Source organism: Astatotilapia calliptera, chromosome 23 (genome assembly GCF_900246225.1).
Source record: "Astatotilapia calliptera chromosome 23, fAstCal1.2, whole genome shotgun sequence".
Classification (NCBI taxonomy): domain Eukaryota; kingdom Metazoa; phylum Chordata; class Actinopteri; order Cichliformes; family Cichlidae; genus Astatotilapia; species Astatotilapia calliptera.
This window is the reverse complement of record NC_039323.1, coordinates 41,304,201-41,329,629: the sequence shown is the minus strand read 5'-3', so window position 1 is coordinate 41,329,629 and position 25,429 is coordinate 41,304,201. Positions and strand designations below refer to the sequence as shown.

The window sequence follows — 25,429 nt, the reverse complement described above, 5'->3', positions numbered from 1 at the left end:
GGACTCGCTTTGATGTTGTCACTTGAGAGAGATCTTACATCAGTTCTTGACTGTGAAGAAATTATTGACATGACTAAAAGCAGACCACACTGACGGAGGAGAAATGCAAATAAGGGCCTTTTGCCAAAAGTAATGATAGTAAGATTTAAGGATTGTTTTGTTTTATTAGTTGCTTTTCCCTTTGTGCATTGTGTTCGTGTTGTCTCTGTTGTTCTTTGTCTTTGTTAAGGTCAAGGGTCTGTTACCCGTGATTTTAAATGTTGTTGTTTTTAACTTTCTAGTTTTCTGTATGATTCTTGATTTTCTTTGTGTTTATATCCATGTGTTTGTCCCTTCCTGTTGTGTTCTGCTAGTTTTCTATATTACATTTTTTCCTAGTCTTCAGCCCTTTTATGTCAAGTCTCTGTCACTGATGTTCTCCTTCTTTATTTCCTGTTTAACTTTTGTGTGTTTAGTTTCACTGAACCCTCCTGTCTATGAGTTTCAGCTGTGTTTCCCACCCTTCTTTGTACTTCCAGTCTTCTTCTTGTTCTTTGTTTGGTCATCTGTTGTTTATCCTTGTTTTTGCTACTTTATTTGTACCTGTTCACGTCCATCATTAGCCTGTATCCCCAGCGTAAACTGTTTGTAGTTCCTGGCTTCTGGTGTTTCCCTTTTTACTTTGTTTCCCTTTTGGATTTAACTACGGGATTATTAATAAATGACTCCCTTTAAGTTCACCTGTGCCTGCCTCCATGCATCTGCTTTTGGTCCTTGACTTTACTTTTTCTTTTACTTTCAAGCACTCTATACTGTTGTTAGTGTATGTGTAGTCCATTTGAGTCTGCCCTGTATTTCTTAACCATTAACTTCGTTTTTCTGCCTCACTTCTGCTTTTATGAAGACCACCATGTGGTGTTGCTGTAATCACGAGTAATATGAATGCTCAACATGAGAAAAGTCAATGTCAGGGATTTGATTATACTGAACTTACATGGCTTTCTTTTGTTGTTCATGCGATGTTTGCACAAGAGATCTCATTGGAAAAAAATATCCTTTTATTAAATATTACCCTAGTTATTAAATATTACCCTAGTTATTAAATATTACCCTAATTATTAAATATTACCCTAATTATTAAATATTATCCATTGAAAGGAGAAAAATCTAGAAAATAATAGATAAGATGGATAACTTAATGATGACAGTTATCATTTAAATATAACCATATTTAATAAGGATCTCAGTGGAGAGTGTGGTGGCGTGGTGATTAGCACTGTGGATTAAAATATCTAGCCAGTGCCTTTCTCTGTGGAGCTTGTGTGTTTGTGTGGGTTCTCACTGGGTACTCTGGCTTCCTCCCAAAACCCAAAGGCATCCAGTCAGTGGGCTAGGCTACTATAAACTGCCCATAGGTCATAATGGTTGTCTGTCTCTCTGTGTTAGCCCTGCGTCAGGTGTTCCTCGCCTCTTGCCCCTTTCCTCAGGGTTATTCTGATTCTGATGGTAGTTGGAAAAGGCTCCAGCCCCCCTGCTGGTGAAGGGACTTGATGGATCTCAGTGGTTAAGTGAATGGATAGACTATATTGGTCTTGACAATAGACAGCAAAAATAACAATGATGTATCCAGTATTACTTTGTTCATTTTTATGAACAGGTGTACCTGCTTGCAAATTATAGCAGTAATACTGAAAACATTAACGTCTGTAATTAACAACCCAAATCAGAATCATGACACTGTGCCTGCTTTGCTCTGGATTCTTAAACCACTAACTCAGCTTTTCGTTTACTTCCCGTTCAGTAAAGATGACCAGGTGATGTTACCGTAATCAGGAATAATATAAATGCTTCATATAGGTAAAGTAAATAAATGATGCCATGTTAAAAAGCACGAAGGTCCTGAGTTCAATTCCATCAACTGGCTGGGTCCTTTCTGTTTGAATTTGTACGTTCTTCTCGTGTTTGTGTGGGTACTCAAGGAAGAAGGTATGCAGGAGGAAGCCAGAGTACCCGTCTTCCACCAGTCCAAAGTCATGCAGTTAGTGGGGTTAGGTTAACTGTTTATGCTACTTGGTTATTCACAGAGGAGGCCTACAGCAGAGGGGTCCGGGCCCTCTACAAGCAGGCTAGAAACAAGCTAACCAAGGAGATCAGGGTAACTAAAGCCGCTTTTCCGTTAGTCCCTACGCGACTCAACTTGTTTTCCATCACAACGCCTGATGTGCGTGGGGTTGTCACAGCAATGTGGCTGAGCGTCCCACGAAGGAATTACTGTGCAACATGAACGCCACAACAAAGGTGGACGTCGAGAGAACACACCTGCTGATGGGTCTGTGTCTTTTTGTCAGACTCAGGACAATGATGTTCTTTTTTTGCAGCTGTTTCTCTCGTTGCTGGGTTTTAAAAATGCCGGGTTTGATTTTCGTGAAGGAGACGCTCTCATGGCTCAGCGAGTGATGCCACTGATTAGCCAGTCGGTGGCATGCAGTCTGTTGACATCACATTTTCAGATCACTGGGAACCCGAGCTGAGTAGGTACTAACAGGTACTGTCTCCTAATGGAAAACCCTGAAAAGCATGGCAAGCGACCGGATTAGGCACTAAAGCTAAAAGCTAAAAAGCAGCTTCTCAGCCGATGACCCTGCATCAGCTTGCACCAGTGACAGGAGTCCATTGCTCCACCAGCTGGCTGATGGCCTTAAAACCTTCTACTGCAGATTTGAAAGACAACCACTCACACCTCCCACCTGCTCACCCTCACATCCACACACAAAGATGCTCACTCTCACCTCACACCTATACAAAAAGACTACTTGCACCCCCACCCCGTCCCATCTGACCCCTACCTGTGCTAAAGATCCGTGAGGATGTTTAGTCTGCTTATCCAGAGACAGAACACCGGGAAGGCTCTGGGATTTAACAGTGTGTCCCGTCATTCCTGAAAGTCTGCACAGACCCACTGGCCTCCATCTTCAACCAGATCTTTTATGTCGCATTGTTTCACAAGTAGTAACAGTAAACAGGATCACATTTGACTGTATTACAGTCAAATGAAATTTGAACTCCCATTTTTACTGCCTTAGTTGACGAGAGATAAGCATCTGAGTTTTGTCTCCAGATGCACAACATTCTAGTGATGATGACTTTGAAAAACGGTCTTTTAATAGTTCGTCTGTCCCCAAACTTATTCCCTCAGCCAATGCTAAGTGACTAAATATGAGATTTGGATCTGCCAAAGGCACAATGAGAAAGATCTCCTGAAACCTGGAACAGAGTTTTTGTCACGGTCCTGGGTCTCCTGACCCAGCGTTTTTAGTTATTTGTGATGTTTGTATTATCGTACTTGTGTGAGTTATTCGATGGTTTCTAGTTTCGATCCCTTGCCCTTCATGTTTCTGTGTCCCCTCTGTTCTGTGTAAGTCTGTGTCTGCATGTTTGAGTTCCCCTCTGTGTCTTTCAGTTCTTAGAGTCCTCTGCCTTATGGTTTATGTCTCTGTGTTTCTTAGTTGCTGTCTCCACTGTGTCAAGTTCGTGTCTCTGTGTGATCCTTCCTGTTTTACTTTGAAGGTCCGTGTCTTATGTGAATGTGTCCTGCTTTGCTTGTCTCGTCAGTCCTGATTTCTCCCAGGTGTCCCCTCCTTCTGTGTCTCATTCCCCTCGTTACTCCCCAGTGTATTTAAACCCTGTGTTTCTCTGAGTCAGTGTCGTGTCGTCTGCTTGCCTGTCGATCCTGCCTATCAGTTCTACTTAAAGTCGCGCAACAATCAGCTGATTTCAGTTAGTGGTGGATAATGGTGCAGTTTGCAGCATGTCTATGAATATTACTTTTGTTTTATTAAACAAAAGGACGAGAGTAACATGTGTAAAGTGCATCCAGGACCGAAACAACTTAATTAATGCTGCTAACACAACTTCAGCTATTTGCAAGCATCTGCTCGGACAGCATGCTAGCACTAAGCTAGCCAAGAACCCAGAGTGTTGATGAAGCTGAGTGACTGCCAACCTCAGGCCAGCAGCCAGACCCCGAACTTCAACACTTCAACAAACTGATGAGCAGTCAGGCTGCAGCTTGTACCTGTTCCTGCAGTAGAATCACTGTGGCTATCACTAAAGTGTCTTTGTGCTGGATTTCATCTTTGCTTTGTGCTGAAAACTAAGAGAAAGATAATATGTGTGCACTCATTAGGATATGGATTTATGCTTGTGTATGGACAGTAGCCTAAAGGTTTATACTGTTGCTGGTAATTATGAGACAATGTATTTCAGGTCATTTTATGGAGAAACTTCAAAGTAATGCAAGTAGTGTAATGAATTACTTTCTCCTGGGAGTAATACATTACTTCTAAGAAAACTGATTTGTGAATATGTGTAATATATTTACATAATAATAATTACCCCAAGACAGATCACAACAAAGAGAGGAAATGCCTCCGACAAACAAACATTTTACCACACAGCATGAAAGTAATTTGCCCAAATATAATGCTACGGTGGTGACTCCCAATGTGGAGTCAGTGAGTTGATGTGTATATGTTTTTATGCAAGTGTTTCTGCTTTTTCTCGTCTAAAGAGTCAGAACTTTGTTTCAAATTTGGACGTACAGTTGAGTGGATGGAAAAGTGCAGACAAATGAAGAATTGCATTAAAAGCAGCAAACGACTGAACGTATCCTGAGTGGATGAATCTTTGACCAGCAATACCAGGCAAGCCCACAGTTATGGACCAAACAATGTGCCACGATGTAACAATCCACCTTGAACTATTAAAAATTGGGAAACAATACTTTGAGTGTATCTCGCGTCCTTGGCTTGCCTCTGCTGAAAAAGAAATATTACAGTGTAAGAAATTGACATGCAACAGTGTTTGTGATTATTGGTTGTGTGTTTGACTGTGGGAGTAGGTTGTGTGGGTAAGCTGCGAACAAACTGCCTCCTTTTGTGATTAATAAAGTTGATCTGAATCTGAAAAGGACCAACTTTGGGTCATTCCATCTAAAATCAGACAATTTAAAAAATATTCCTGTACGTCTTTCTCCAACTTGCTTTACTTTTATGGTCCAAAGGTCCAAGTTATTTTAGCATACAGTAATAAAATTTAAATTAGAAAAGACAATTCTTAGCAATTTCTGAATGACATATAATACTGCAAAATAATGCATGCAGAATACTTTTTAACCCTTACATGCACAAGTGACTGGGTACACTCTTCCAGAACAGAACAATCGCTACATCTAATGACATCCATACACTGGATTTACCACACCAACTTCTGACTTCATGATCTTTGTTTCTCTTTGGTTGGGCTTGTCTGCTTTTCCTGTGGCTTTTTGTTGGGAGCAACTTTCCAGTTGAGTTCTCATGTGTGGTGTGAGTTGTGCATTAGTGATTCTGCTCTTGAATTCAGGGTGCTAAGCTATGAAAAGGTGAAGGGTAGCAATGTTAAGTATGTCATACCACAGCACCATTGACCACCTCTTTGTTTTTAAACTTACATATGTAGGTGCTAACCATGTGGTCCATGTGTCTACACCTCCTTTGGTCTTGTTGTAGAATGTGACCAATTCTGTTTTTATTTCTACCATACCACAACAGCAAGATGCTTCTCCATGAAACACTGTGCAAGAGGCATTTAACTAGCCAACAGATATCTCCAAAAGTTCTGTTCATCTGGACGGAGCGTCTTCACTTGCCTGGATGATTGGGCATGCATTAAGACGTGGCCAATAGACAGACATTTTTCATGTATTTTTCACAAATTACAGATTTTGATTCATTTTGATGGGAAGAAAGACCAGTGAATCGTCTGTCTTTAACAGTCTTTGAGGTACTATTATTGCCTCAGATTACAATGTGAAAAATAAAATAAAATAAAAAAGGCCTGAAAGTGGTTTGACAGACCATTATATACCATACATATCTTGGAAGGCCTATTTGATTTGAGAAAGAATAGCCCCACTGCTAGTTTAAGACTGCCTACTGTCACAAATCATGTTCGCTAATGAAGTTTGTAGTTTTGAAGTTTGAAGTTTCCAAAGCACATTTATTCTGTGTTGCGCCCCAGCCCAGGGAAACCAGAGTGCGACAGAATGAAAGTTAAAAATTGTGTGTAGCCGATGAAGAGGACAAGCAGGGCTACAAGCTGAGCACCAGAGCACTTACTTGATGTAGTACGGCACGTTGTTTGGAGAGACGCCCTGCTCGAAGGGGGTCACCACAGATCCTGCACAAACAGATGATAGATGATTAAAACCCAAAACAAATATTGATAATCATCTCCTAATTTTGTTTGAAGTGTCTGAAATTTCCAAAGCTGTCATGGTCCCTCGGTGTTGAACGCAGAGTTTTTAGTGAGTTCATGTTTTGTTGTTGTTTTGTGGATCACTTGTTTCTTAGTTTGGTTTGTTCGTAGTATTTGTTTGATTGCTGTTTCTCATTTCATTATTGTATTTTTCAGTCGTCGGTTTGTATTTTAGCGTCATCTTCCCTGCTTATGTTGTAGTTGAGTTCATGTGTCTTGGTTTTGTAATATTTAGTTATCATCTTTGGTTTTCACTTTCTGTTTTCTCAGCCTTATCCTTGTGTCCGTCTGGTCTCTGAATCCTGTCACCATCTTTGTTTACCTTTCTCCCTTTGTCCTCCTGTACACTGTTTTTCTATTTTATTTTGATGTTTGTTCTTCCTTGTATTTTGTGTCTAGGTCTCTGTTCGTTATCTGGTGTGTCTGTATTGTGTCAGTATTCTTCATGGTGTGTGTTCATTGCTTTTCTATTCCATGTGCTCCAACTTAAGTCAGTGGCTACTGCCATGAGTTTAGCATGATACTGCTTATCCCTTATTTCCAACTCCCGCCTTTTGGGTCTTACTCCTGCAGCCACACAGCTAACCTGACAGAAGAACACAACTATAAAAAGACTGAGCCCAACAGTACTTCTATGCCACCGCTGCAGTGGACGAGCCCTTCATCACTGCCACATCAGTGGATCACATGCTTTTTAACATCACCATAACCGGTTCCCACTTTGAGGAGGAAGTGAAGCTGCCACCAGCGGTACCTTTCACTACTGCCCACATTTGCAGCTCCGCTGGTATCTGCTAAAACAGGGTCTCCACAACAATCCTCTAGGCTGAATGAAAAAGACGTCTTCTCTCGTGCTACCCCAGCCAGAAGAAATCTAAGCAAAGACTGTTCTGTGTTCTCTTCACCATCAGCATAACCGCTAAACCAGCAAAGTTAAAAACTGAGGGTTTTGTGTCTGAGTCAGACTGTTGATGATACAATATAAGACTGTTTTTCTTTTTTTATTCCTGCTGGAAGAAAGACCAGACGACCAGTTCAAAACATGTTTTTTGTGGTCACCTCATTCAAAGACTGAAGTGTGTTTCTTTGAATTTTGTAATGAGTTTTGTATTTCTTAGTCGGTCAGTATAAAAAATGTGTTCTGTATTTGTGAGCTGGCCAATAACCAAAGAAAGTTTTCTGTTTCTGGAACAGATAATAATGTTTGTCTGGTGTTTCTCAGACACCCAGTAATAAAGAAGAAGTCCACGGCAGTCTCTGAAGCAGTCAACAGTGAAATACTTGGGGTGTTTCTGTGCCGACAAACAGTGATACGACTGTATTGGTGTTTCAGAGGAAGAGACAATGTTTTCCATTTCTGAGCTGGTACCTCACACAGAAACTGTTTACTGTGCTGCCGAGATGACCCCTCCAGAGATTGAATTTTGTGTTCATGAGCACACCATCTCAGAGACTATCCCCAGATATTGTGACTGTGCTCTGGGACTTCTGGGGGAATTCTGAGCCAGAACAGCCACAGTCCCTGTCCCCTGTAAGATTTGCTGCATGCTCTGTTGAGCTGCCCCAACCACCAGTGTTTCCAAAGTCTCCTATATGTGCAATGAATCTTGACATCCTTGAGCCTCAGCTGATTCCTGAGCCTGAGGGTCCTGTGTTGTCTGAGCCTGAGCCCGAGGATGCCATATTGCCTGAGGTTGTGGGTTTCTGTGGTCATCCCCGTCTATCTGTCAAGCCATTGATGGGAACTCATTGTTGTGGTTGGCTACCTGGCAGGCCACGAGGGTTTTCTTTCTATCCTTGCTGTCATCCTTCTCTGTCCAATCCATGTGATGGCCTCCATTGGCCTCCATTAACGTCACCCAAGGGCCCCTCTTTAAGCCACATTAGGGTCTCTGTTGCCATTGTCGGCCTCTGTCCAAGGCACCCGAGGGTCTATATCACCCTTGTTGGGTTCCATCCTAGCCACCTTCTGGCTATGCCACCTAAGGTGTCGTCTGTGTCAGCACTAGCTTCCAGTTAATCATATCCTCTGCCATCAGTGGCCTCGTGCCAAGCCACTGGATGGACCATGTCTCCTTTGGTACTAGCTTCCAGAGTTTCTTCATGTCTTTCACCGGTGGTCACCTGTTCTGCCATCATGGGTCATTGGTCTAATCGCCAAATACATTAGTTTCTCTATCTCAGTAAATCATGTTTAAATCTTTCAAATGATCTCTCCTTCTTGAGCTACTAGCTGAAGGTAGGAAGATGCACTGCTGTTCTAAACTCTGATTATCAAATGTTATCATTGGAGTGTGAATGTGTGTGAACGTTAGGTAGAAAAAATGCTTTTATGAATGGGTGAAAATGAGTAAATGATGTATAAAGTGAGTGATTGAGTTTGAAAAGTGCTATAAAATCCAGTCAATTTACCATTTATCTTGCATATATGGACTTCTGAAGATCAGAAAAGATGGGTGGAGTTCCTATTCTGGGCCGGGCATGAGTTGCTGCCCCAAATGGAGTACGAACGAGTGAGAAGAGAAGGGAGTGGGAGACTGACTGATGAACTGGGGCTGTAGTTGAAATGATATGGACACTGCACTGTACCGTTTTGGTAGAGAGATAAAAGCAGAACTTCTGATTTACCGGTCGATCCCAGCACCCGTCTACTGTCCTGGCCTGTCCTGGTCACTTCTATGTGCCCACTTCAGTCCGTCTAAGGCAGGGGTCAGCAGCCTTTAAGACCCAGAGAGCCATTTGGACCCAGTTTCCACGCAAAAGAAAACACTGGGAGCCACAAATACTTTTTATATATTGTTTTTTTTTACCTTTATGCTTTGTGTGAACAACTAAGGTGTGTTGCTTATGAAATCCATGAAGTGCTACAGAGAAAATTACATTTTATTTATGTAATGAACACATTTTGAACTCTTAAAGAAATATAACCAAAGGAAAGACACCCAGCTGAACTAAAATGATCCAGCAAACAAAAACTGTTGTGAGCCACCCTTATATCACCTTTGTGCTTTTGGAGCCTTGACCTGACTTTTAAAAAATAATTGGAAAAAAAGCTCTATGCTGCTGAAAGATGCAAAATAGATATTTGCAAAATTCTGCCTAAATATGTATTTTACCTGGTTAATGTGTGTGGCGGGGCGTGGTCTGCAGCGCCGCTGCAGGGGAGGCGGACGCACCTGATCTGCACCCGCAATCACGCCTCGCCGCCTTAACGTCTGTGCTGTTGTGTTGGTGTGTGTCGGGCTGTGAGCTGCAAAGCTACAGCCGGCTGTGTGCGTACAGCAGCCGTGTGTGAAAAGTGGTCAATAAAGAGAAGCTGAAAAGCGTGTTCATGCAAACATCGTCGGGTCTGCCGTGACATGTTTACAACGGGACTTCTGCTCCTGAACCTCTGCGCACAGCGTCTGCAGGTCGGGGCTGTACGAAGTCACTTTCATCTTTACAGGACTGTAAGCTGTCGTCTGTGAGGCGCGAGCGTGTTTGTTTTAACATAGTTCGCCTTGTAATCGGAAGGTTGCCGGTTCGAGCCCCGGCTTGGACAGTCTCGGTCGTTGTGTCCTTGGGCAAGACACTTCACCCGTTGCCTACTGGTGGTGGTCAGAGGGCCCGGTGGCGCCAGTGTCCGGCAGCCTCGCCTCTGTCAGTGCGCCCCAGGGTGGCTGTGGCTACAATGTAGCTGCCATCACCAGTGTGTGAATGTGTGTGTGAATGGGTGGATGACTGGATATGTAAAGCGCTTTGGGGTTCTTAGAGACTAGTAAAGCGCTATATAAATACAGGCCATTTACCATAGTTCACGGTGGAGCTGCTGACATAATGTGGATCCAAAGATCCATAACTGACCTACCTGGGGTTGAAAGTCTCGATAAATGCACGGCGTTTCGGCGGGTACACCGCTTCCACGAGTGTGATGCTTATTTTGAGTGATGAAAAAATAATATAATATAATTTCATTTTTATATTTCAATATCACAATAATCTTCCAGTTTAGAACTACAAGTTAAAAAAGAACATAAATAAAATACACTTCAGCTAATAGCTTCTAATTTATTTTCCCAAACCACGCAGAGCCGCAGTATAAGAACTAAAGAGCCGCATGTGGCTCCAGAGCCGCAGCTTGCCGACCCCTGGTCTAAGGTATTTCACACACGGCCAAAACCTAAATCCATTTCCTTCCTGCAACATCTGTTCTGGTGCCCTTCTCTTATAATGCATGTCACTGAATATGTTTCTGGGTCCTCTGTCTGCACCCAGACCAAGTCCTGCAGCCACCCTGCTAAGGAACAAGGAGTAAAATAAATGTCTTACCAATCGCAACAGAATCCTAGTACCCGCCTACCGTCCTGGCCTGTCCACTCAATTTCTACCCATCCATGCTGAATCAAAGAAACTGTCTTCTAATTACATTAGACCATTTGAAATTAAAATGGACTTTCTACACCCCTGTTTCCTGCACCCTCCTGGGGCTGGAGCTGGCTGGTGGGTCGGGGGTCGCTCTTGGTTCTGGGGAGAATCCATTCATCTGCACTTTGGGGGGGGGGGTCAATGGATATTCATCTTTATTGAATTTTTCTTTGTGTTTGTCTCCTGGACCTTTCTCTGTCTGCCTCTGGCTGTTTGTGTACCTACTGCTGTGGGTTCTTTGAACTTTAAAAAAAAAACTAATTTTGTTACAAAACTTCCAGGAAGACATCTACTGTAATGAAATGTATTTCCCAGTGGTGTGAAGAGACATTGTTATTATTTCCATTATTATTATTATTATTATTATTATTAATAATCATTATGAAAAAATGGTCAGACACAAAGATTTTCAGGCAGTACTGTTAAATGATTTGTTTCAATGCTATATGTCACGGCCCTTTACATGTTGTAACAATGTTTTTATCTTTGATATTGTCATATTTTATTTGCACATTATTTTTGCTTTTTATCAATTAAATTTAAATTTCCATTTAATTTATTTTTCTGTTTTTTATCATGTCACTCAGAGTGGACAGAGGTGGAAAAACTATTAAAAAATCATTCCAGAAATGCGTGTGTTTTACATTTAATTAGGAACATTTTTAGATATTCTTTCTGAAAACTTGAGTTTTAGTTTTGTAAAACACGGTTAATTTGCTGACAGTGTCACTTTAAGCACTTACACATTTATATTTCATCTACTAGCGCAATGACAGAAACGCATGAAACAAATAGCAATTAAAAAACAAACAAAGAAAGTAATTAAAAACAAAAAGTGCCTGATCTTATGCATATGACCAAATAAGCCCCATAGCTCAGACAGTAGGGCCGGCTCTAGCCATTTTCATTTTAGTCCAGATTAAGATTTGGAAAGATAGCCTACTCGGTATGGGAACTGATAAGAGTTTAGGATTCAGATTATTGATCGCTTATCACTTCAATACCTTATCGATTCTCTTATCGATTCTCACTTAGTTCTCAAGGAGTCACCATCACCACTAAGCAGGATATCAAAGACATTACATTTGTGTTAAGTGCATGCTGTGAGGGACAATGTTTGTACATGTTTAAGGCATTTCCCCTTTCGTGAGATAAAAAAGTAATGTATCACACATCCACAGAGAACTTTCCTTAAAAGAAATCTGCATATTTCTTAATTACTCTCAGGAGAAATGATTTCATTACGCTACTAATTGCATTACTTTTTTGTTTCTCTGCAAAAAGAACTGAAATGCATTGTCTCATAATGACCAGTTAAAAATATAAACCTCTAGGCTACAGTCCCATACACCAGCATAAATCTCTATCTTAATTAGGACACACATATAATCTTTCGCTTAGTATTCAGGTATGAACACAAAGCCGACGGCACAAAGCAAAGATGAAATTCAGCACAAAGAGACTTTAAAGCAATGACCACAGTGATTCTGCTATAGAGACATAAACAGGTAGAAACGGAGGTTGAAGCCTGATTGCTCATCCGATTGTTACCTGTTGAAGTTCAGGATGTTGCTGTTGAGCTGGGGTCAGCATTCACATAGCTTTAACATCACTCTGGGTTCTTGGCTAGCTTAGCAAAGAACCAAAGTTGTGTTAGCAGCATAATGCAGTTGTGTCTGCTATGGATGCAGTTTCCGCTTTACCATCGCACTCTGGTTATTTTGTGCAAAACAAAACAAAAAGTATTGTCCATATCCACGATGTAGACCACACTACTATTTCCCTTCTCCAACATCACAAACGGAACTCAACTGATGGAAGCCCAACTGCAAGTGGAACCGATAAGTGGAATCGATAGGGAAGCAGACTAACAGAGGAATTGAACTATCAAGAACTGGTTCTCGATTCCCATCCCTACAGCCGGCCAGCTGTCATTATATTTTTTCTCATTTTGCTCTCCAAATCAGTGACAAAAACGGCCTTTTTGTTTCTACCTAACGACTGCTGCCTGCTAATAGCTTTTGTAGCCAGTAGATATAATTAGATCAGCTTGCTGGCTGAACTTTGGCTCATGATCTGGTTGAGCTAGTCTAAGGTTGATTAGTTATAAAATGAATGCCTTGTAAATATGTAATAGAGTGCATTTCATGTACATGGAAATATTAAAGATCCGTTATTCTTGCATTGAGGTCTTCTTAGTTAATCCTGAGATTATGTTAAAGTAACAGAATGGTAATTGCAAGTGAAATGCTGGACTTCCAACATGATCAAAAAAGCACTTTTGAAGCATCTTCTGTTCTCTTAGCTCATTTATTACAAATAATAAATATCTTGTGTTCCACTCTTCCTTCACTCATGAAGAAGACTCCAACATGCGTCTCCCTACACTCTCACTTATACTTCTGATTAGATCTTAAGTTTTCTTTTCTTTTTTTACATTTTGAATGTTTAGCCACTTTGCACTTCTGTTATGACTGAATGACATCAGAGAGCACAGAGCTTGCGTCACAAGCTTGGGTCATGCTGGCACCGCATGATGAAGCTGAAATCAAAAAGTTGAACAGAACTAGACAGCGATCCAGTCAAAGGAGAGCTTTGTTACCCCCATCGTTTATTTTGTGACACTGCTGTCATCATTAGTTCAAATCATTTTATTTTCACACACACACACACACACACACACACACACACACACACACACACACACACACACACACACACACACACACACACACACACACACACACACACACGTCTCATGGTTGCTGGTAAGTACTACTAAATAAGCAGTATAGTTACCATGTGTAAGGCCAAAATCCCCATGAGCATCTGTCAGCTGCTTGAGATGCTCGTTGATGGAGATCTGTGAGAGGGGAGAAAAACACATTAACAAACGTGTGTATATTTGTTCTACTATTAAAATCTCTATATGAATCAACATCATTAATAATGTAATTTTAAATCAATTTAACCTCATCAGTTTAACCAACTAATACCAGTGGGGACATGCAGAAAACCAATGTTAAATTAGATTTTGGGTTAGGCTGGCCCCAGACTTAACCCTTAGATCAGTTCCCACAGCAGCTAACAGACATAAATTACTTGCTGCAAAGAGCTCGGGCACGTATGGATCGTCCTACTCTGGATTAGGCCACTGCTTCATTTAGTTATGTGGAAGAGTAAAACTAAACATGATATTGCTGTTAGTATTTTCCAGTCACAGATAAAATCTGGGGAACAGACAGCCAATAAATGTAATTTAAGCTTTAGCTTGGATTACTTGTGGCTTTCTTTCTACTGCTTTGAGTTGATTTTTTTTTACTTTTAGGTGTTTAGTTATAGACTAGTGTTTATGGGTATATAGTTATAATGTGCATGCTAGCTTTATAGAATAATACAGCCCCGTTTAAACGTTTAAGACCACCTGAAAAATAGCAAAAAATCATATTTTGCTTGGTTGGATCTTAACAAGGTTCAGCAGAGCTTCAACATGCAACAAGAAGAAATGTGAGTGAGACATCAGACTCCATTGCAGAAGCTTAGATAATAAAACTGGCTGAGGTGCTTTGGTTTAAACAGCATTGCAATATCTGTAGCTATAATGTAGCTCCATATGTGTTGTCATAACCAGGACTGTTGTTGATTTATGGCAGCTCCCTGAGCCTTAACTGGAGCCCATGCGTCCTTCGCTGGCTATGTGTGAGTTTAAGTCATAGTCCAAGGGTCCAGTGCCACCCAATCCTGATGGTCTCTGTCTCCACTGCTGGTCGCCTGCTGAGGGTCACATCTATTTTGTCACCAGCCTCCAGAGACATCCCATCACCCCCACCGACACTAGTCTCCAGCCAAGCCACAAGACGGTTCTTGCCACTGATACCAGAGTTGTCCAATCAGCGCTGACATTATCAGACTGGCAATGCATCCAGAGGGTCCTTGCCACCATGCTGCACTGGCTCCCCGTGTGTTTCAGGATCGATTTTAAAGTTCTTTTATTGGTTTTTAAATGTCTTAATGGTCTTGGGCCTTCTTATCTCTCAGATCTGCTTTTACCATACGAACCCTCGCGGACCCTGAGGTCCTCTGGTACTGGCCTTTTGATTGTCCCTAAAGTCAGGACACATACTCACGGAGAGGCAGCTTTTCAGTGGTATGATCCTCGTCTGTGGAACAGCCTGCCGGAGGAGCTCAGGGCCGCAGAGAACATACATGTTTTTAAGAACAGGCTCAAGACCCACCTTTTTAATTTAGCTTTTACTTAGCGTTTATTTATTTTATGCTTATTTATTCTATCCTGTTATTCTATTATTAATTTAGGCTTTACCTAATATTTATTGATTTTATTCTTATTCATTTTTTAATCTTCTTACTCTATTTATATTTATATTTATATTGTATCCTGTTCTTATTTATTTTATCATTTTACCCTGTATATATCGTATTGCGTCATATCTCCAGTGTTTCCTCGGAGGGCGCTCTCTGCACCGGGGCTGTTATTGACCGTGGCTGCTGGGTCTCTGGGGTCCTCTCAGCCTGGCTGGGGGGCTCCTTTGCCTCCCTCCTGCTGTGTGCCCAGCCCGGAGGCTGCGGTCTGTGACCGGCTCCCGGTGCAGACGGCTCTCTGTTATAGTGTTTCCTCACTTGGCTCATGCGAGCCCAGCCCAATTTTTACTCTTTAAGTGTGCGCGTGTGTGTATGTGTGTGTGGGTGGGGGGATATATGTGTATTGAGAGTGTGGGGAGTGAGTTGGAGGGTGGGGTGGGCTGCTTTTAACTATGTAAAGCACTTTGTGCTACATTTTTTCTGTATGAAAAGTGCTTTATAAATAAAGATTGATTGATTGATTGATGCCACCCAAGGGCCTTTGTCTCCATCATCAGCCATGCCACCAGAGGGTCTTCACTGCCATCACCAGCCCCCAGCCAAACCACTGAAGGGCCTCTGCCACTGGCCACAAAATCACCATTCAGGTGATGTCTAGAAACTGGGCTTAATAGATATGGCTGAAGAAACAGGCTTGAGCTGCAGCCCAGTCTGGGCAGAGTGAACTGAAACCAAACTTTCGCCAAGTGGGACATGAATAACTTCAGCTTATTATACTCAGGTTAGTACAGTAGTGATATATAATACTTTCCTTAAAAATATAATACATTTTTGGTTCAAATTGAAAAAAGGCAAATTTAAAAGTGAGATCACTGGTCAAATGCGACTTGATATTTGGATACAAACTATCATTTGATATTTGCAATATTTGTCGTGGCGTGAGTGTATCTCATTTTTATTGCTTCTACATTTGTGTAAGTATGTGTATGTGTGCATTTGTGTTTACCTGGAGCAAGCTCCAGCGTGTATTCAGATCTTCGATGCGTTCCAGGTTCCTGGATGATAACTGGATATCAGGCAGATTGAAAGTGGATGCTAATTCGTTCACATGCGTCACATCGTCCTTAATCTGTGCAATTTCTTCCTGAAACTCCTGCAACATAAGCACATATATGCATTGAAATAAACACACCAAAACCTTTACATGTGACAGTGAGAAACTAATGCAGCTGTCACATAAAACCCAGTTTGTTGATTCTTTAATGTAGGACATGGAAATCGACGATGGACTCAGGTGAAGGAATATTTCAAAGATCCATATAGGAAGCTGAATTTGGGAATAAGGGGAAAGACTCCTACTCTCATCCATTGTTATGAGCTCTGGGTAGATGCAAACAGTCTAGCCATCTGAAGGATGGCTCTGCACTCTTGAAAGGGTGAGGAGTTGAGTCATTTGGAAGAGACAGAGTGGAGCTCAACATTGCAAGGAGTAGGGATGGGTATCGTTTAGGTTTTATCTGATACCGGTGCCAAATCGGTACTTTTGAAACGGTGCCGGTGCTTAAACGGTGCTCAAACCGGTGCTTAAAGAATGGAGAACACAAACTTTGTCCTAAAACCTCTCATGTTCAGCTGTTTTTTGTAAAAAGATAACAATGTTAGCCTTTACTGCAGCTATGGGGCATATATGGTATCACTCTTGGCTGGAAGCAGTGCTTAAACAATGGAAAAAACACAAACTTTGTCCAAAAACCTCTCATGTTTAACTGTTTTCCACTTTTTCTTTGGTCATTTTAGCCTTTTTAGCCAGGGTGAAGGGAGTATCTGCCATCAAACAAGAAGACAGCTGCATGTAGCTATGATGATGTTTGCTAGTTCACCTTACATGCATTAATGTAATAACGTGGTTAGCCTACTCAACGTAAATTACACACGAACAACATTAAGCTACTCACGCAGAGAAGAACGGCTGCTGCTGCATCATCATCCTCATCATTTCTGCTACACTGGCGGGGCTAGGGGCCAGGACTCTATTCTTCGGGTTTTTGGGGGATGTTGCTAACTCCGGGTCCGATAACAGGCAACCCACCCGACGTGCACAGTGTGAGGTCTCGCAGCAAGCTACCAAATACGGCGCATTTCTCGGCTTTTAAAAAAAACGCTATGCGTCGCCAGGTGTTTCATCGGATTCGAGGAGTTACCTCCTTTGACAGCATCACAGTATCAGCTTAAAGCACTTGTTGCTGCTGAGTTTGCATATTTTGCTGTGAAGTACAGCCAGACTTTGACCGCTTCGCCTTGGGCATTTTTAATCTGTAGCTCTGCTCTAAAAGAACGTACGTACCTGGCCCCGCCTACTATCCTGGGAAACGTAAAGTGATTGGCTAGAAGTGTATCACAGCTCAGGAAAAAAAAAAGCATCGAAATAAAGCACCGAAATGTGCGCTGCTTTTCGGTCTGGTTACTACCGTTTATGGCACCGGACACCGGTACCCATCCCTAGCAAGGAGTCATTTGAGGTGGTTTTGGGTATCTGACCCAATGATAAGGTGTTACAGGCGTGTCCTACTGGAAGGAGGCTCTCTGGCATGCTTTATGCTGATCTGGGAACATGTCTCTATCTTCCTGGATGAGCTGAACAAGGTGAGAGGCGGGCGTGGGCTTCTCTGCTTAAACTGCTGTCCTCATTGTCCAGCCACAGATAAGCGTTGGAAAATGAATGGATGGCTGGAGCTTTTAATTATTTTTCTAAGCTAAACTCATATAAAAAAAAGGGATCTTGATCTTCCTTTCCAAAGTCAGTAAAGATTCAAGGCGATTTAAGTCAGGATATCAATAATTATCTCTACAGTAAGTCCCGGATGAGCCTACTTTACAAATCCAGCAAAATGTATAAAAAGTCAAACCAAAAGTTTTTAATGCCTATCAATTAGAATGATTATCTTCTTTGTCTTTGATTGTTAAGATTTGGGGAGAACATTTTTTAACAAGAGCAAAAATGGAAAAATCCTCATAGTGTTATGTTCATGATTAACACTAATCGAAAGCATCAGAGGGTAATGTAGAAGGAAATAGCCTGGGCTGAACCTTGGATCTCACAAGGTGTAACAAGCACTCCCAACCTAATTACATCTCTTCCTGTTATCTCGTTTAAGGAAACTGTTGGCTTGTTTTATTAATGTTTTACACTGTCTGTGGGTGTGAAACAGAATACTATATCTAACGTGAGGGTCACTGATTCTCACCTTGACTCTGTCGATATGGTCTGGTAGCAAGTCAATCACGAGGTCTTCTACAGGTTCCCACGCATCCTTTACCATTTCTGCCCGGCTCAGCTTTCCATCCAGCAGGTCCTCCGCCTTCTCCAGCTCCATCAGTTGGTCAAGGGCCAACTCTAATCTCCTCTGCCAGTCATCTGAGTCAGTGTTGAGCTGGTCCCATTTGTTCATCATATCGTCTGCCTCCTTACGCAGGATTCGCCCCACGTTGTGTGCGCGCTCCTCTGGGCTGATATCTGAAGGTTATGCAAAGAATAAATGCAGAAATAAGCAAATGTCACACACCATGCAGTAATCTAAAAGGCCTTCGGTCTGTCAGCGTATGGTAGGGCTACTATTTCAAAATTGATATACTATAACAATGTCAAGTGCCTGGAGTTACTTATGGCTGAGTCCACTAGATTACAAATACAAGCATGTGTATATTTCAATGCACATGTGTATTTCAGTCTGTGTGGGGAGTTGTGCGTGTGCACTGAGTTGTTTCTGCTTATTCAAATCTGTGTGTGTAATAAGATTTGTAAATGTGTATGCAGAAAGCTGCTGTCATCAGATTTGTGAACGTGTAAATAAATGATGTATATTAATGACTCGTGAGTCTTGTCTTGTGAGTCATTATAAGACAAAACGATGTGACTTTCCCTAAACTTCTAACATGACAGATTTGTGATCAATCAGTGATTTGAATGTGTGCAGAGAGTTATCTGTAAGTTAGGGTTCATTAACCCTGAGCCAGGATCACAGGCTCAGACCGTCTCTCTCACTCTGCACAAACCACCAGCTTGGTTTTTACGGTTGTCACGGGTTGTGCCATACAAGACGGGGTCAGACGCACAGACCGCAACGGATTTATCAGAAATCCAGCGTGAGTCACTGGAGGATTTGATATTCAACTAGAAGCCAGAGTAATATCCCTGAAACCAACAGTACAACCACCTGAACAGCTCTGATTCATCAAACAGCCAAAATAAGAGAACAAATGTGCAATTTAGGTTACAGTAATTCCCTCTATCTAGTTATCAGACTATATATATAGAGAGTCTAGATGTAGGCAGGAAAATGTTCATATTGGCTTAATGTAAGAATGGTCACAGTACTCATGTTTAAAGGAATTATGAATAAGCAGAGTAAACGTGTCTTCCAAGCCCAGTCGGTCAACTCAAAGCAGATAAGGAGGTGATTAATGCCTTTCTCAGGTGAAAACTACACCATAATAATGATGTGTTACAACTAAGAGTCTGGCACTCATAGCACTACGCATAAATATGCATGTCTTATCAGAAAAGTTATATAAATACTAGGGGTGCAACGATACACAAAATTCACGGTTCGGTTCGATATTTTGGTGTCACGGTTCGATATTTTTTCGATACAAAAAAATGTTCATGCCTTTTTAATTTGTCATTTATTAAACTTATAAATATATATTTTAACTCAAAAGTACAGTTTTTAAATTTAATGTTGCTGAAACAAAAGTAATTTAAAAAATTAATATCTGATGGAGGAATCCCTCATCTTTGGAAAAGAGAGTTTATTACAGAGAAATGGCTCTTTCAAAATAAAAGCTATACTATCCGCTTCTTCTGGGCTATATTCTCAGCAGCATATTGTAGCGGGTCAGGGCTGTTCGGGGTTCTGTTTGTACAGTTATGTTTTGTTTATGTTGCCATAGTGACGGGTGACGCCCTCTCGCTGCGACGGTGTGTCCATCCGGGGTCAGAGGGCGCCCTGTGTGGTGTTGTTGTTGCTGTGCGGTTGCCGCGCTGAGCAGTTAGCTAGCGGCAGTGTTCTTCTGCAGATGTCAATAAACGGCTGTGCTCCCTGGCTAGCTCACGGGAAGCAAGACCAAACGATACCTCCATCTCCTCCTTGTCTGAGCTTGCCACAATATTAAACATATCAGGTCCCCATAAGGAGAATCCTGTGCTAACGGCTGTCTAAATGACTCGGGTAAAGTTTGTAGCATGCATGCTTGTTGTTTTTGTCTGCTTCCACTTGTCTTTGCACTAGGATGATGTCGGCGTAAATGTGCAGTCATATTCGTTGTGTTCCCACTAGTGCTGTCAGCGTAAATCTCGTTGCCCTGCGCTCTTCCTTCTGACTATGCTGTCTGTGTTGAACGCTCAGTGGATCTGCGCTGGACAGTGCAGCCTAGGCGGAGTAGTCGAACACAGATTCACTGAGCGCTCAACACAGACAGCATCGTCAGAAGGAAAGTTGATAAAATAAATTACAAATATTGTTCGATACATATGCGTACTGAACCGAAAGCACTGTATCGAACGGTTCAATATCGATACGAGTATTGTTGCACCCCTAATAAATACTTTAACTTGTGAATACTTAAACTGCCATGTGGACTTTTTACAGGTAGAATTAAATATATTGTAAAATATGACCCTTGTTATTAGAAATATTGGCTTAATCTGTCCATGAAGAGCTACAAGCTACCAGGCTGGGTATGAAAACAGGCCTGAAAAGTGATGCCTTCGCCACAGATCTTACATGTTTCACAAAAGATATTTAACACCACTGTCAAACACTTAAAGAGCCAGACAATCAGAGTGGATTGGGCAGAAAGGAGAGGTGGAGGAAGATGTTCTGCTTCAAGCTATTCAAGCTCAAGAAAATATACAAACGAAACTGACAGAGCTGAAAGCCCGATCACGTAGAAACAATATTCGTGTATCGTAGTGCCTGGAGACACTGAATGGAACAACCTGACGGGGTTTTAGAAACTTTTATTAAATGGGAGTTTTCTTTAAGATGTCACAGAGCCACCGCAGAAACCAGGCCCCACTCAACAGTAATTTACTTTCTACAGCACAGTGTTAAAGAACTGGTGCTCTGAGAGTTTTTTCTGAGAGGAGTGAGAATTAACTTTGACCATGACTAACCCCACTGACGCTCAGCAGAAAAGAAAGGCCACTTTCAGACCCCCCACCAGCAAAACTCAGTGACGGCACCGTAACTTACAACAGCGCAACAGAGGCCATGGAAGATGTAGAGAAGGTCCTGAGCTTTACAGGAGAAGAGACCCGATCCACGTAATCAAGGAGAAGCAGAAGAGCTTTTCCTCAAAGACAGCGAGGACACACCGGAGCTGTCTCGATGTCTCGTCACTAAAGGCAACATGTCTCTGAGCAACACTCAGCTGGCAGCCAAATATTTGTATTCGCTTGTATTTCTTAGTGGGACTGTAGCATTAGGCTGCTTCCACACATTCACAGTCGCTGTATGAGATAAAGCTGATTCCCAATCCTCTGCTGCATTTTAGCTTCTACCGTGATCTGATTAACAGGATGTAAGTTGATCATAAAATTCTGATATGATACTTAATCAGTCCTTCTGTGAGCAGGTGTTTGTGGGCGTCCAATAAGTGGATTACACTCTACTGCCATAAGTATAAGCTCCTTTACTTTCATAAACTTGTGAACTTGAGCGCCATCTCATGCTTAATCCACAGGGTTTAAAATGATGTGAGCCCACCTTTGCAGCTATTGCAGCTTCAACTCTTCTGTGTGGGATTTCCACAAGTGAGAAATGACAATGTTAGAACATTCTTGCAAACCTAAAGATCTCAAAACCAAATTTTGGAATGCTGATTAATGTGAACGCTGATTAATGTGAACGCCGATTAATGTGAACGCTGATTAAGCATTAATGTTGTTATGTACGGAAGAGCAACAGAAACCATTTTGGTATCAACACATTCAGCTTTTTGTGGACAAGTATTCTATTACTTCTGTTTTCTTTAACTTTTATATGTTTTAAAATATTTGTTTGTTTGTTTTACACTGAAATGAATGGTGAACGCTTAAAATCCTCATCAAACACACTCAACATTGAAAGTTATCTAGTTCAGATTACTTTAACCTCCTAGGACCTGCCGTCCACATATGTGGACGTCACATTTTGGGTTATTTAGACCAAAATACTCAATTTTGCTCTACAAGGGCCTGATATCCACTTACGAGGACATTATACTGCTACTGTTCAATCGAAATTTTAAACAAATATCCTCATATGTGGCTCTTATTTTTCTTAGAAACAAAAATCAGGTAAAAAAGAATCTGGTCATTCTTTGCTTTTACATTCATCGGGTCCAAATCAGCCCAAATATCAAAGAGAAATCAAAAATGCTGCTGTGGAAGAGTTCGGGTCTTAGGAGGTTCAGCTAGAAAAATAAAAATCAAACTTTAAACTGGTCCCAACACATGTTCAGCTAAGTATGTTTTCATACAGTTACAGTTTATTCAGCTTACTCTGGCCAGGGCATCTCACCCTTTTCAGCCGGGCCCCACACCCTGCCCACACCTGCGCCTGGAGACTGTGTCAAACCTCAATATTATTGGAATGATTATTGCGATCTCTACCTGCTTAATTACATTTCAGCTCCCAGTTTTTCATTTTATAATTTCAAATAATTTTTAGACACTTTCAGACTCTGATTTTTCATAATTCAGAACATTTTCATAGTTTTATTGAACCATGTTATTCTTATATTGCCATGTTTTCATCTCTTTATTAAACGTTGGTTGAGTTCATTAACCTTATGTTGAAGTAATCCCATTCACCCCCATGCAGGCAAACTCATTTAAGATCAAGGACGTCTACACTGTGATGCTCTTCAGCTCCAATTTTGTTTTTTTAGAAAATGCCACTCATATTTAGGTCATTTGGTTTATTTAGAGAAATATTCTACATGCTTTATTTAGTGGTATATTTAGTCCAATATAGTTTTGGTTCTGCTCCCAAAAAGGTTGATTCTGTTCATCTGGATGTTTTCAGTAGGAGAAACGTTTCGTCATCATCAGGTGACGTCTTCAGTCTCAGCTGACTGCAGGTTTCAATATTATAAACAGCACATTTACATCAATGACTGAAACCAGCCCACTGAAGGAACAATGGTCAGTTCCTTGATGATTGATATGCAAATTCTCACGACCATTAATCAACAACCACTGATCAAAGACCACTGATCACTGAGTCCCATTCACAGAGAGTTGGGGAATGGCTGCAATCACAGCATTGTAAGATGGCAAAAGACATCTCAGAAGCAGTGAATCAACCTTTGGGATTTACTTACCTGGATATTTGAGCGTGCATCAAGAACTTTTGCTTTTTACACTTAGCTAGCTGATATTGTTGAAATCTAATGTCACTGCGCTGGTTCAGCAAGGTCACCTTTGCATATTTCAAACATTTTTTGGTATTGAAGGAAACATCTTCAGCATTTTTTGACAGGTAATGCTGTTTTTCTAGTTAAATATGTTTTTTGATTTGTTGAGCTTATATTTTCTTTTGCCTATCACAATCTGTTCAGTGTACTTTTTCACATTAGCTGCAATTTAATTTAATAATTAAAGTAATGAATATAATTTAAATATATATATTGAACTCAGGACCTTCCGCACAGCAAGAAGGTCCTGAGTTCAATTCCACCATCAGGCCGGGGTCTTTCTGTGTGGAGTTTGCATGTTCTCTCCGTGTTTGCGTGGGTTCCCTCCGGGTACTCCGGCTTCCTCCCACCGTCCAAAGACATGCAGCTTGTGGGGATAGGTTAATTGGATAATCCAAATTGTCACTAGCTGTGAATGTGAGTGTGAATGGTTGTCTGTCCCTGTGTGTTAGCCCTGCGACAGACTGGCGACCTGTCCAGGGTGTACCCTGCCTCTCGCCCTATGACAGCTGGGATAGGCTCCAGCGCCCCCCGCGACCCTGAAAAGGATAAGCGGAAGCGAATGGATGGATGGATGGATGGATGGATGGATGGAATATAATTTAATGTGCCAAACAAGACTGTGGAGACATAGGATTGTGTTTTAGAAAACCATAGTAAAATTTCATACATGTAACCATGGAACTGCTTGCTTTTCAGATGTCCCTAACCACTGCCTCATACAAGATCAAATAGCTGAGATGGATTAAAATAACAGGAGGGAGGATGAGAGGAAGTCCCATGATTAGCAGCTGAAAGTCACCATTGTCCTTGCAGTTCAACAGGGCGCAATACCTTTCAGCTGAAGACACATAGTAACCAGATTGCTGCCATGGTGCAGAATTGTTGCAGAATAGTGTCTGTTTATCTTTACGAGCAGTTGTTAGAATGCTGTTAATAATTAACCAGCTATTCCCACATTTAAATTGCAAGTTAAAAGGTTGCTGTCATATAATGTGTCTTTAGTACAATAGCCTCACATTCAAAACCCTACAAAGGACCAAGTTTCCTCTAAGCTGTGCGTGAGCAGTTGCGCTCTGCTGGCACGTCTCTGCGCACAGAAAATCTGCGTTGCACACAAAACAAATCTAACCTGAATTGAAATTAAAATTAAAACTTCAACAATCCTGTTCTGCAGTGTTAGTCAGTGACTGGCTGCTCCCGTGTGGGATTAGAACGATGCCACCTTATCCCACAGTCCAGCCAATGATGCGATTCACATTCGTATATATGCAGCTGATCAACGTTGCTGACAGGCTATGACAGCGTCATTATGTGCGACACCGGTGTTTTAGCAAAGCGGCTGATGTGGAGTGAAGCCACGTTAATGACAACGTGTACAACCATTGGAGATGTGAGCAGGAGAGACAAACAACTGACGGACAAAGTGTGGACTTTATACCAGTTTTTAAATTGTGTTGATCGGCCACGTAAAACCAGAGTTATGATAAAATATCTGCAATGTTTGTTTTTCTTCCTGAATACTGTCGTTGTTTATATTTACTGCAGGAAGAAACGGTAAAAACGGCGTTTTAGAAGGAAAACGCTCAAAAGCCTGTGAACAAAAACAAAACTCCCAGCCTTTCCTATTGGTGGAAAAATGTACCATGTGGACCAATCAAAGAATGATATGGCAACATGACCTTTAGTTGTTTAGGGAGGGGGAAGTTTTAGGAGGGACGGCGTGTTTGAGATGTGAGAGATTTGAGACGTTTAGCGCAAATCTTGTGTAGTTAGTGTGTAGTCAGTGTGTAGTTAGCGTGTAGTCAGTGTGTAGTGAGTGTGTAGTTAGTGTGTAGTTAGCGTGTAGTCAGCGTGTAGTGAGCGTGTAGTTAGTGTGTAGTTAGTGTGTAGTGAGCGTGTAGTTAGCGTGTAGTGAGCGTGTAGTTAGCGTGTAGTGAGCGTGTAGTTAGCGTGTAGTTAGCGTGTA

General features: G+C 41.5%; 1 protein-coding gene across 12 annotated transcripts in view; it reads right to left on the bottom strand.

Moving 5' to 3' along the window:
- dmd (dystrophin) overlaps nucleotides 1-25,429 on the bottom strand; it is a 287,948-nt gene that overhangs the window by 46,297 nt on the left and 216,222 nt on the right. For all 12 annotated transcript variants that reach the window (XM_026159166.1, XM_026159171.1, XM_026159168.1 and 9 more), the window contains 4 exons: nucleotides 18,246-18,514; nucleotides 16,007-16,153; nucleotides 13,480-13,543; nucleotides 6,138-6,198 (listed from right to left, as the gene is read on the bottom strand). In XM_026159166.1, the coding sequence (XP_026014951.1) occupies nucleotides 6,138-6,198; nucleotides 13,480-13,543; nucleotides 16,007-16,153; nucleotides 18,246-18,514 (541 nt within the window). The remainder of the gene's footprint in view (nucleotides 1-6,137; nucleotides 6,199-13,479; nucleotides 13,544-16,006; nucleotides 16,154-18,245; nucleotides 18,515-25,429) is intronic.